The sequence below is a fragment of the Malus sylvestris genome, chromosome 12 (assembly GCF_916048215.2).
Source record: "Malus sylvestris chromosome 12, drMalSylv7.2, whole genome shotgun sequence".
In the NCBI taxonomy this organism is placed as follows: domain Eukaryota; kingdom Viridiplantae; phylum Streptophyta; class Magnoliopsida; order Rosales; family Rosaceae; genus Malus; species Malus sylvestris.
In genome coordinates this window covers 21,725,506-21,739,116 of record NC_062271.1, presented here as the reverse complement: position 1 = coordinate 21,739,116, position 13,611 = coordinate 21,725,506, and the positions used below count along the sequence as shown (strand labels likewise).

The 13,611-nt window shown below is 35.1% G+C and overlaps 2 protein-coding genes across 3 annotated transcripts; one reads left to right on the top strand and one right to left on the bottom strand.

The window, feature by feature from the left end:
- The first annotated feature begins 272 nt into the window (after positions 1-272).
- On the top strand, positions 273-1,863 carry LOC126593709 (tropinone reductase homolog). The gene is made up of 5 exons (XM_050259813.1): positions 273-479; positions 597-804; positions 910-1,126; positions 1,222-1,331; positions 1,449-1,863. Exons 1-5 carry the CDS (start codon positions 403-405, stop codon positions 1,617-1,619), a joined length of 783 nt encoding a protein of 260 aa, XP_050115770.1. The 5' UTR covers positions 273-402; the 3' UTR covers positions 1,620-1,863.
- Positions 1,864-6,810: 4,947 nt separating this feature from the next.
- LOC126592555 (tropinone reductase homolog) lies at positions 6,811-8,902 on the bottom strand. 2 transcript variants are annotated; one of them, XM_050258270.1, is made up of 5 exons: positions 8,679-8,902; positions 8,397-8,604; positions 7,801-8,017; positions 7,534-7,643; positions 6,811-7,126 (listed from the first exon to the last, which is right to left on the bottom strand). In XM_050258270.1, the coding sequence occupies exons 1-5, from the start codon at positions 8,753-8,755 to the stop codon at positions 6,956-6,958; spliced, it is 783 nt and encodes a 260-aa protein (XP_050114227.1). In that variant the 5' UTR covers positions 8,756-8,902; the 3' UTR covers positions 6,811-6,955. The 2 variants fall into 2 exon arrangements, with proteins under 2 accessions (XP_050114227.1, XP_050114228.1); XM_050258271.1 differs by having other exon boundaries at positions 8,397-8,590; positions 8,679-8,824.
- Positions 8,903-13,611: the final 4,709 nt, after the last annotated feature.

Below are 13,611 nucleotides of genomic sequence, written 5' to 3'. Positions count from 1 at the left end.
ACGATGACCTTTCGGCACCAACAGTAATTAAAGCTTCATGGTTCACACTTGTAATCTTAAAAACCCTTCCTCCGTGTTGAATAATACAAAGAATTGACGTTCAATATGCTTATTTGCTCCCATCACTGTATTGAATTGACGATCTCTAATTAACAAGAAATTTGACTCAGCCTAAGTACGGCCACTGCGCACGCTGTTCGCTACTTTCTTCTTATTAGTTTAATATTTTGGTTGCAGCAAGAATTGCTATATATACCCACAGCTAGCTTCCATAGATTATCATCTTCATATCCACATCTAATTCTTCTTCAGCCTTCGGTACTATACACAGCTTTCTAATCACCTGTTCAATTAGCACTTGAAGTGCACAAGCATCTTTCGTTTCAGATCAAGCAAACATACATGGCAGGTTTCGACAGCCAAAGATGGTCTCTAAAGGGTATGACTGCCCTCGTCACCGGTGGAACTAAAGGCATCGGGTAACTAAAAATTCGCCATTTCTTCCCTTATTTGTTGTTTATTAATCTGACAATTCAGATCAGTTCATTTCGTTTGTACATTATTCTTAATGTTGCAAATGCAATTTTTTTTTCCAGGTATGCCATAGTGGAAGAGCTAGCAGGACTTGGAGCAACCGTGCATACCTGTGCCCGTAACGAAGCGCAGATTCTTGAGAGGCTTCAAGAATGGGAAAGTAAGGGATTCAAAGTGACTGGCTCGGTTTGTGACTTAACCTCTAAAGCACAAAGAGAGAACCTCATAAAAACTGTCTCCTCTATTTTTCATGGCAAACTGAACATCCTCGTAAGCTAATTTATATATGACTAATTAGTGTATTTAAACCTTAACTTACAGCTTAATTAATATAATGATGGGTTTTGACATTGCTACATATGGTGCTAAATGTAGGTAAATAGTGCTGCAACTTGCACACTTAGAAGAACTACAGATTACACTTTGGAAGATTTCTCAAGTATGATGGAAACCAATGTTGAATCACCCTACCACCTTTCTCAACTTGCACACCCTCTCTTGAAAGCCTCTGGAAATGCAAGCATTGTCTTTGTGGCATCTATTGCCGGTGTGGTAGCTCTTCCAAAACTCTCTGCCTATGCAGCAACAAAAAGTGAGTAATTAATTTTACAAATATAAATAAATAATGTATGTTATTAATATTAACTGTAAAACCTCTAAACATTCCTATTCATTGATATTTTGTAGGTGCGATTATCCAAATTTCAAAGAACTTGGCATGCGAATGGGCAAAGGACGGCATTCGTACTAATTCTGTGGCACCATGGGCTGTCAATACCGGAGTTAAAGTTGAATCTGTAAATATCCATCCCCTCTCTACCTAAATATTATTGAGTCCTTTGTATCTTACCAATTTAATTAATATGTTTTAGGCATATCTCATTTAACACTCGAACTTGATTTTGCATTGTCAGGACGGCCATTCTGATGATTTCAGATGCCTAATAGGTAGAACCCCCATCCGTCGCCTGGCACAGCCTAATGAAATCTCATCTCTAGTCACTTTCCTCTGCCTTCCTGCTGCTTCTTACATCAATGGACAAGTTATTAGCGTTGACGGTGGATTTACCGTTAGCGGTTTCTAGCGAACTAAACTTTTCAATGTATAGGCTGCGAAATCAGTCTATCTGATCACATATCATCTAAAATCTCAACAGTTCTTTTATTATTTCCTATGGATAAACATCAGTCCATCCAATTTCTAGATTGTAATTCAACATGTTACATTGTTAATAATAAGCAAATTGTCAATTTATATAGCATTCTTGTATGAAAATAGTAATGAAAGCAAGTTTAATTGGAAATATAATGCCAAAATTTATTCATAAATCCTACTCTTTTTTGGTTTCTTGTCTCTAAACTCCCATATGGTTTTTTGGTTATGTTTGGGCCTAAAATAACATATTGAGTAGAGATGGGCTAACTTGAGAACCACGGTTCTCTGCCCAGTATGTATCCTTCAAGCCACTAGGCATTGAGCCCACCAAAAGGTTCGATTAAACCGAGTCCTCATGAAGGAAGGATTGTGAAGAAACCAAGTATGGGTGGCTCGGTTGAGATTGCCAGAGATAAGATTGAGATGTGGACTAAATAAAAATTATCCTAAGGATAAGAATGCCCTCGTAATTGGATAAAGATGAACAAGTATCGTGACTAAATTAGATTCAGAATCCTAGTTAGATTAAAAAGGCTGAGAATGGTTGGAGGTGAAGTTTTGGCCACTAAAGGATAAGGGGAACATTCAAGGAGATGCCTAGCAGGTACAGTCCCATCAGAACTCTACCTCGGTGGGCTTGTTTATGAAAGGGCTTCATCAATGCAACCATAAATAGAGAAGGTTCTACAACGGAAGACGCCCCCTTCAACAAACAACTCAAAACGCTCTACGTGAAACCTTCTTACATTTTCTTAGAAAAATATTAATTATCCTAACCCTCCCATTCACATATCTTCATTTCGGACAAGTGAACAACATTGTGTTGACAACTGGAGACATCTTCAGTTTGGACTAACAACACTGGAGCTGTAGAGCTAAGCAATTCAGGAGCACCTTCGTTCGAATTAGCGAACAGCATGCAATTGGTTGTTTTGGTTATCTATACAAGTCTTTGCGGAAGAATAATTCTCTATTCTTTTGTCTCAAGAGGTCATCTTATCAGCTTTGGCGAAGTGAGGTGTTCCCTAGTTAACCCTTATTCGGAATAGCGAAAGCCAAAGCAATTATTAAACTTCCCATTGTTCTAGTAACCTTGTCTTCAGGTTTCAAAATCCAAGGCCGAGAAGTGCTCCTTCCTCGGCCGTAACCGCTTCGGCGCAAAAATTAGCAACGCATTCAACAACACCATCACATCCATTCTTCTCACCCAACCGAGCTCGGTTGCGTGTTGGAACGCATGTAGGTTTCGTCATTTGTAGGGTCAACAGGTTTTTATCATATTTCTTGTTTGTTGAAGATCTCTCTCACTTCTTCTATTAAATGTGAAATTTAGATTTATTGTTCTTGTCAGGAACTCATGAAGTAGTGTACGAGCAAATTATGGCAGTACATCGTATTTTCTCTGTATTTTCTAAGTTAGCATTTAGGAGGAAAAAAATATCTAGTTTTTCTTTCCTTGTGACTTTTAGGTTTTCTTGTTCAATTAGGGTTGATTTATTTTCTGTTTTTGAGTTAGCTTTGTACATTGTTTATCTTAGCTAGATTATGAGAAGTTTCCCAATTTTTTTTTAGCAATTTTGATTACTCATTTTTCTATTTTGAAAACTAAGTTGCAGATATGTACAGTGATGTTGACCAGGGTGAATAAATCCCCCCCCCCCTCTTCCCTCCCCTCCCCTCTAATGTGCATCCAAGTTCAGATCTTCCTTGCAGCAATTTCAATTAATTTAATGTGAAATACCTCTTGTATTTAGGGAAAAAAAAACAAAGTTTATCGAGTACTACATGATGTTTTGGAATTATCTATCATCATTATTCACTTTCCGGATTATTACCTTGACATTTAACGGTAGTCCAACAACATTCAATGTCTAAATTAAAAGAAAGGAAAAGTAACACTATAATCGTCAAAGTTTACTGTTCAACTTTACATAACAATGTTAATTAAGGTTATAATCAATAGCACAAAATGATTATTGTTGTTACTGTAACAAGGTTAGTGTTTATGTTGTGGACATACTAATACACTATCAAGGCTGTTATGCATGAATGTGATCAAATTACAAATCATAATTTAAATTAAAACAGACCGATACCTTTTATTTTCTTGGATACCACAGACTAACCATTGTTTTAATCGAATTACCTGTGGACGTCATAGAATTACCCATCCATTCTTATTCACTTATCAACTCCATACCTTCACGTTTAACATTGAATGTTTGAATTACAAGAAAGATAAGGTTCAGCTATATAATCATAACAGTTTACAATCCAAGGTTACATAATAATAATAAGGTTATAATTAACAAGGTTGGTGAAACGTTGTGTACAACCTATTACAATTTTAGGGTAGCCTTATTCTCGGGCTTGCATTACGAAATCATCGCTCAAAATAAAGGGTACAATAGAGTATAGACTAACTCATTTCAACATACACGTTACTCATAAACATTTTATTGCATTTGATTGTCCATTCCACCGTACAATCTTAGGGTTAGTTTAGTATTAATGTGCTTTAAAAAAAAAACTGTTTCTGCTGTATTGTAAGAATAAATAGCTGTAAATTAAAACAGTTAATGTTTGGTAAACTTTTTTTTATGAAAGTGCTTTTGATAAAAAAAAAAACAGTGTTTAAGTATTTAGTAAACTTTTATATAAAACTGATTGTGACTGAAAATAATATGATTGTATAAATAATATAATAAAATAATTATTTATAATTTCTCCAGGCATTTTTTATTCTTCGTTTCCTCCGTCGTCTTCATGTTCTTTAATTTCATCTTCTCCGTTTTCATTTGCCCCAAAAAAAACAAAAAAAATAGCATCGTTCTCAATATCGACATCATACCCACCTTTACCTCCCAAAAAAGTTAGCATTTCCAATGCCCATTAATTTTTTCACCCAGTATATTAATATTGGATTTTGGGTAGGTTGCATCGGGGGAAGGGGGTTGGGTTTTGGGTATGGTTGCATCGGGTGAAAGGGGATTGGGTGGGATGGGGAGTTCATTGTGAGGGAGGAAATTAGGTGAAGAGGGTAGGTCGGGGTTCGAAAAGGGGTTGGACTCTTGAATCTTTCTCTCCTGCCATTTAAGCAAAGAGAATGAAGTTTCAGGTTCGTATTCCTTCTGCCATTCTCTATCAAAGTTGTGAGAATAGTTCCAGATGATTTGTTGCCTTACAATATTTTAATTATTTACTTCCTCTGTGAGTTTTCGTCTTTAAATTTTAATTGATGGGTGCATAATTTGGTAGATTTAGTTGGTTCCAAATAATTGCTAAAACTGGAGTTGCCGACTAGAGCAAGGAAGAGGACGACGCGACCTGAGCAAGGAAGATGAATTTTTTTGTTGGTTTGATGTATCTCAGTGTCATGGAGAGACAAAAAGAGGGTAGGATCGGCATTTACAAACTATCATTAAACACACTGTTCACCCTTGTTTTCAAGAAGAAAAAAAACCGATTTTCAAAGCCTCCTTTCAGATTTAGTTTTTTCTGACCGTAACTTCGGAAATAAGCTATCTTTTGATCTGTTACCAAACACAATTTTCAGGCCAGCTTTTTTTTTACCCCTACTTTAAAACAAATTTAAACAGTACCAAACTGGTACTTAACCGTATCAAATAAAATCTTAAAGAACAAAAAGAATGGCCATTTTCTGGAATAATTTTTTATGATAAAAAGTTGCTTTTAAATTGATATATATACACGAAACCTAGTCGTGTGTACATATATCACATGCTGAACGAACCGCCAGATTGAGATCCACATATTAAATTAAGTACAAGATAGTCAAACAGTGTAGTGGCCCTCTTTTGGCCGAGTCAAACTTTAAAGGACATATTCATTTGGCACCAAATGTAAAACCACATGAAATGTTTATATTCTGAACTTTGATTTATTCAACTTAGAGGACCTTTTGGTTTTAATAATTGACAAAGAGAATTATATGTTTATCCTCTTCTACTTTATTTTCATTTCCTTAATTGCTACTCAGACTCCTTTTATTCACTAATTTTTTCTTCCTCACCAAGTTGTTATAAAAACTTGTGAGTTGACCAAGTTGGCACCTCATTCCTCTCTCTGTCTTTTGTTCACATCCCAACCTTTTATTTAAAAATAAATAAATTCCTCTAGTTTAATCAAAAGCTTGAATTATTGGAACCAAAAAACAAAGAAAAAGCTTGAATAAGACATGCTAACGGATATTGACCAGCCGAAACTGTCCCCCTTCGGCCCGCCTGCCCCGGTGCCATAGATCATCAGCCCCACTCAAATTGATAGATCGAGGGACGGCAGAGATTTTTTTGTCATTTCCTTTTAAGCTGATTTTTTGCCGAAAAATAATTACAATGATTACATCAACCCCCTGCAAATAATGTACCATCACCATAAAAATTTCATATTAGCAACCATTCAATCTTTTAATTTTCATTTAAAAATCCTTCATACAAAAAATCATTTAAATTGAAGATCGTTTAGTCATCCATATATACAAAACTAAATAAATGATGTAGGTAAAAAAAAGTAAAGTTGATTAGGATGTAATCAAAAGTTGTGAGTCTGACATTTTTATATTCATTGTAATTCCATAACTATAGGACTGTAGAATAAGCAATTTTCTGTATAGGCTTGATTCTTGGATATAGATTGATCCCACGTTGTATATAACCTATGCATCACTTTCATGTTTTTATTTTTATTTTTTTTGTTTTTAAATAAACGATAATATCAACACTAAGGAGTTGGGATAGTGAGCTAAGTCTTACAATAAATTTGGCATAATAATGTAGTCCAATTTCTCCTTTGACAATAATCGAACTTAAGACATTTCACTAACAAGTGAAGAATAATATTACTAGACCATTGTACTAAGTGATCGCTTCAATATTTTTTTAATATACAATTTCATCCTTTTCCACATTACACGTTATAAAGAATATGAAGTAAAAGTTTATGTAATGTGCAATTTTTAATAGTCACACAGAAATGATAATTAAATAAGAAAATGTTCTAACTTTCCGTACTTCAGCTGGAACCAATCCCTATTCGGATTATGGAAACAAAAGAAGCGCAACCCCAAATGAGGCATAAACGGATTATGGAAACAAAAGAAGTACAAACCCAACTGAGGCATAAACTTTATTCTCGTAAACTGAATTAAAATTTACACAAATATTAAGTCAACAACATTTCATTTTACTTTAGAGTGGTTGACCATGACCCTTGGAATTTATTTAAAAAATAAATTCTGGGAGTACGCTAGAAACCGCTAACTGTAAATCCTCCATCGATGCTAATGACTTGTCCAGTTATGTAAGAAGCAGCCGGAAGGCAAAGGAAAGTCACCAACGATGAAACTTCATTAGGCTGTGCAGGGCGGCAGATGGGAGTTCGACCTATTAGCCGTCTGTAATCATCCGAATGGTCATCCTGATCGTGCAATCAAACCTTAAAATATTAGTTTGTGAATGAAAATCTAGAGACATACATAAGATAAGGTGTGTTCAAGGAAAAAGAAGTGTACATAAATCACTTTCCTTGGGCAAGTACAAAACACAAGGTTTTAAAAGAATTTGGATCCTCCTTGGATTCTTTTTGTGAGAACTTTAGAAATCTATGAATCGTATCTGTTTATCGTACATTGTGTAGTTAAAAATCATTTTAAATTTTTTTTATTTAAAATTAAACACATAGTACTTGACAAAACTGATTACACGATATATGATCAATGAATACGATTCATATATCCCCAAGATCTTCACAAAAAAGATCACGAGAGGATCCTATTGGGTTTTAAAAAATCATATATAGGTGGCCGAATAGGGTTAGGTACTTACAGAGTCGGGTTTTACTCCGGTGTTGACAGCCCATGGAGCCACAGAGTTTGTGCGAATGTTGTCTTTTGCCCATTCACATGCCAAATTCTTAACAATCTGGATCACTGCTCCTGTAACATGGCAATAACAAAATTATTGAAAGGCTTTTTAGGTGATGATTTATGTTGTACAGATACAGACTTGGGAATGCACAGATGACACCGTAAGTTGTGAAAGACGGAAATGGTCGAGTTTGACGCATTCATTGTCTTGATCGAAAGTACTTACCCTTGGTTGCTGCATAGGCAGATGTTTTAGGTAGAGCTTTCATACCACCAACTGAGGAGACAAATACTATACTTGCATTTCCTGAGGCCTTCAAGAGAGGGTGTGCAAGTTGGCAAAGGTGGAAGGGAGATTCTACATTGGTGCTCATCATAGTTGAGAAATCTTCTAAAGTATAATCTGTAGCATTCCTAAGAGTAACTGTTCCAGCATTATTTACCTGCACCAAAATAAATTTCACATTAAACTGAGGCTAGTTAACCACTACTTGGCGTTTCGGTCTAATAAGGTAGGAGAAATGAGACAAGTACACAACCACACGATTTCCCTGTCCAATTATCCATTGCTATGTGTAAATTTGTACTCACATAACAATACATTACTGGAACAAAGTACTACCACGATGATGAATTTGTCCCATGTAAGTTTCACTTAATACATGTGTAACTTTTAAGGCTGGAGAAGAATTGGGCGTCATTTATAGCAAAGTCAAACCCCATCTTTATCTTTGTTCTTCTAAGCTCTAGCCTTAATACAATAGTCAGTTAAAAGAAAGTTAGAGAGAAAGAAGATAACAACGGCAGTGAAATAAAACTTACAAGAATGTTAAGCTTGCCATCAAAAACAGATGAGACAGTCCTTATGAGCTCCTCCCTCTGATCTTTAGATGTGAGATCACAAACTGAACCACTCACTTCAAACCCCTTACTCTTCCACTCTTGAATCCTCTCATGGAGCAGTTCTCCGTTTCGAGCGCACATATGTACGGTTGCCCCAAGTCCTGCAAGCTCCTCTACAACGGCAAATCTAATACATGAAGAAAAACTTGAGTGCAAAAACAGAAATAGCCATATGAGATTTGAGAGATGAAGATTACTAACCCAATGCCTTTGGTTCCACCTGTAACAAGTGCTGTTCTACCTTTTAGAGACCACCTTTGGCTGTCGAAACTTGCCATTTTATTTTGTTTTGCAAGTATTTTGTCACCTTACAGTGATTATATAAAAGGAAAAACGCTTAATAGTTCAGAATGAACTGAAAAGTTGGTGACTCGAATCTATCAAAGCTGTCTGTTTATATACAACTAGCCTATCCATACATTTTGTTTGTGAAGCAATATTTTATTAATTTTAATATATATATAATGTACACATTATCAGTAAAGAAAATTCATTAGAGAGCAAAACCACGAGTACAACTAGTTCCATCAAATATGGGTATTTAACTACCAATTCCTAAACTAGTGACCGCATCAACAAGGAAATTGAAGTCTAAAAAATTACGATTCCAAGAGATGTAGGGAAGAAAAAAAAAAACAGCAAAATTTAATTTGTATGAAATTATATTACTATGTGATTTTATTTACTAATACAAGATGAAATTGTCTTTTCACTTAATTAACAAATAGAGTTTTGTCAGTTTAGATATAATGTTTTTTTGAGCAGGCATACTGAATGATTGATATTAAATTTTTTAAAATGACATCGGATCGAATTAACAACTGGCCACGTTCTCTGTCAAACTATTATATTTGACATGCATATTTCATTTGTCCATTAAGTATATTGATGTGGGACACTCATCCTCGTCAAAATATTGATAAGCTTGACTTTAATATATTCAATTGAATTTTGGACTAGAAAAGAAATTGAGATTACCTTAACATGGAAATATATGGTTTTGCACATGATTCTTGGGTTCCATGTTTGATTAAACTTCAAGAATAAATACACATAATAAATGAACAAAAATGATTTTCAGACTTTTTTTCCTTACATCACGGTGTATTTTTAGCTATCAAATTGAAGGAATCATAAAAGAATCAATTAACAAAAGTACGTAGAAGGAGAAAGATATGTAGAAATCATATCCCATCTTTGACTTTGTGGGATACCGCAAACTGGGAATGTGAAATCGCATTATTATGCATCTTGGACTTGGTAAATTGGTTGTGCACTACATTTTAACTTGACAAAACAAGTAAAAAGTACTGGTGCAAGAAATGAGAAACGGTGCTTTCATATGATTCAGCATTTTATACATATACAATTTTGATATTTTGTAGCAGCAACCAAGTTAGTAAAGAACACAATTTTTGTAGCAACTAGGTTTACTTTGTCATTTAATTCGAATTTAAAACATAGAGAAAAACAAAGAAACCAAGATCAGCGTTCAAAAAAAGATTTGGTCCACCATTGAACACATCGGAAGAAGCATCGTGACACGTCCAAGAATTTCAATAAAATTAGCTCAAATGTATCCTTTTTTTTTTCAAGGACGGCCTGATGAGGTGGTTCTAAAATTAAGTTATTCGTTGTCCTGCTGTCATGATTGGTGCTAGTATGGAAAGGTACGTCTACCAGTGAGTTCGGCGTATAATCTCCTTTTATTTGTGTGGTGGGAGGTGGATTGACTCTACTTGAGATTGTGTATGGAAATTGGATGTGCCCACTAAGTTGAAAGTGCTTAATTGGTCGGTTAGCAAGGAGAATCTGCGCACTGGTCGGTTAGCAAGGAGAATCTGCTCTCTGATGAATAGAGGGGGATAAAATGTAGAAAACAATTAGTTGTTTCATGTATTCTCAAAGGGAAGTGTTATTGGCACTTTAAAAATTTCATTCTACACTCATCACAAGTGTATTTTTCTTTTTAAATATAGAAAGTTTGGAGTGTATAATAAGAAATTTGGAGTGCCGATAACAATTCCATTCTCATATATATATTTTGGAAATTTGATGTGGAGGATAACCAGTATTAAATATGCCATGAAAACAACTGTTATAAACAAATAGAAAGAATTGAACAAATGATTGGTCTGTATTTACCTTGAATTTGAGATATTTCATGAATTGACTGTGAGTAAGGATTTTATGTCATTCAAAATCCGTTGTTATGAAAATATTCTTCATAATGAAAATAATGAATTCAAAATAATGATGCAAATATAATTTGAAAATAAGTTTTATTGTAAAACTTACACTGGAACTTACAATTGACTTACTGATGATTGAGTCAGCAAATAAGAAAATGACTGAAAAAAATGATATTGGTGCACGCATGCATCCTTGACATTTGAAAATTAAAAGTGTTTACAATTTGATTTCTTTGGGTACATTGTGAACTCAAAGAAAACTTTTACTGAGAAATTGTGGAAATTCCCAACTTAAAACTTTCTCCTCCGTAGTCCACTTCTTACAGACTTGGAAAAAGGTATTGGAAGACTTGCTTTTTACTATTTGATGAATGATGACTTGTTTTCACTATTGATGAACATTGAAATTTGTTGGAATAACTGCTTTTACTGTGGAGTTATTCAATCATCTATCTCGTGCTTCCATAGTAAAAGCAGCAACTATTCCCATAAATTTCATTATTCATGAAATAGTAAAAAGCAAGTCTTCAAATACCTTTTTCCAAGCAAGTCTATAAGAAGTGGACTACGGAGGAGAAAGTTTTAAGTTGGGAATTTCCACAATTTCTCAGTAAAAGCTTTCTTTGAGTTTACACTGTACCTAATGAAATCAAATTGTAAACACTTTTAATATTCCAATGTCAAGAATGCATGCGTGCACCAATATTCTTTTCATCACTCATTTTCTTATTTGCTGACTTAATCATCAGTAAGTCAATTGTAAGTTCCAGTGTAAGTTTTGCAATAAAACTTATTTTCAAATTATATTTGCATCATTATTTTGAATTCATAAGTTCTGCCTCATTTGTTATATCATGTGTAGGTAATTTTTGGCAAACAAATTATTGAAACCATGTATTCTAGAGAACAACTCTTTGGCAATATGAAAAGAAAAAAAAGGCAAAGGATAACGAAATTGCCGAAAGTTTAATAGGATCTTTTAATAAATTTTTTTTCTACATAGAATAAGTCGGTTGAAAATTTGATAGAAAATGATGTTGGTGAAGAGTTACAAAATGTTGGTGAAGAGGCCTAGCCCCCTAGCTTCGATTGGGTTCCAACCCTCACTAAATATTTTTTTAAACATATGTTTCCGTATTAAAAAATGGCACATTTTGAGCTTTCACACTGGATACCAAAAAACTCTGGACTGGCTCTGCTTCCTGCATGCCATACTAAATCTATTATTCATATTCTTAGGGATTACTATAGAGCTAGGTGTTTTGGGAGATTATGGGTATCCCTGGGCAACTACGCAATTTGTTTATTCTTGGTATTCAAGATTGGATGATGGCTAATCTAAAGACGAGCAAATGGGACTAATGGCTATGACTAGAATACTTCTTTCATTTTTACATGTTGGTTTGTGTGGAAGTGGAAGAATTAACATGTTTTTTTTAATGATTTTATCATGGCTTTGTATCCAATTGTCTATAATTTTAAGAGTTGTTTCTACTTAAAGTGTCGATTCATTCTTCTAATAAACCTAATACAAGGTTGATCTTTATTACTTGGGAACCTCCTGATACTGTTTAGTATAATCTTAATGTTGATGGTTCAAGAAGGTTTTCTTCCGGTCACATTGGTGCAAGTGGAGTGCTTAGAGATCATAATGGTGATTGGCTGGGAGGGCCTTCTGCTAATTTGGGAAAAAGGGATATTGTAACACCCCGCCCCGAAATTTTTTATTTTCGGCAATAATTATCGGTGATATGCCATTAATTTCCTTAAGTTCCTTAATTCCACACGTTCTATAACCTGAATTCTCTTAGCAAAGCATAACACTTATATTTGTCAATTTACTACCTTTACTACACTTAAATAAATTTACGATCTAAGAATAATTCTCAACTAAAAATAAAATTCTCGATTATTTAAGGCTGCATCTAACACTGTTAGACTGCCTACGTAACCTTGAGCGGGATCAAGCCTCTCGTAGTTCACATACACTTCCCATTAACTTTAACATCTTAGTGATCAACAATCACAAATTCAGTCCAAACACTTTCACCCACCATGTGAAATATAAACTATGGATTTAGAACATCAAAATTAGCATGAAAAATGGCAGAGTCGGCCCACTGGCCAGTCGCTGCCACACGCGACGCCGCGGGTGGCAGTCGGCCGCCTCGACTAACCGGAAAATCAACTTTTTCCAAAAAATTCCAACTTTTAAAGTCAAGTAGATCTTAATGAGTAGAACAACTTTCATACCTGTGGCCAAAGCCAAATTGGCCGGAAAACACCTCAAATTGTCTATGAACCGTCGGAACCCTTATTTTTGGGTGTTCTTAATTCAGCTCCAAAACAACTCTGACGTCCTAACCAAATCATGGGCTTTGTTCCTGGGTTTAAGGATAGTGTTTTGGTAGTGGAAATGGAAAGAGTTAGTTTCAGATTGTGGCGAATTTAAGCCAAATCCGTGCACCCCTCTGTACGGGTTTCACCCAAAATCCACCCAATTTGCCTACATTTTCGAACAAAAATGGAAGCGAGATCGATGTTTCTCGAGGTAAGGATCATTTTGACACCAACCTTGTCATCAACGATGACCAGAGTTGGGAGATTACGCCGGGTCGGGTCACAGGTTGGGGAAAAACCCGGTTTCCCCATCTTTCTCCCCTTTCTCTCCTTTCCTCCAGTCCTCCCTCTCATTGGTCCTCCTCCTTCTTATTTCTCCTCGCCTTTTAATCCCTAACGTGCACATGGCTGATTAGATTTCTCCAGAAATCTAGAGCCTTCCAAATTAATGACCAATTTACCATTTTGTCCCTAACTTTAAACGTTAATAACCCTTTCGTTATAACTCTGTTTCACGAACGGTTTGGGCCCACGTGTTTGTGAGGTTGAGCTTTTATCTCAAATATAAATTATGACCTAAAAAGGTTGACGGATTTTAAATA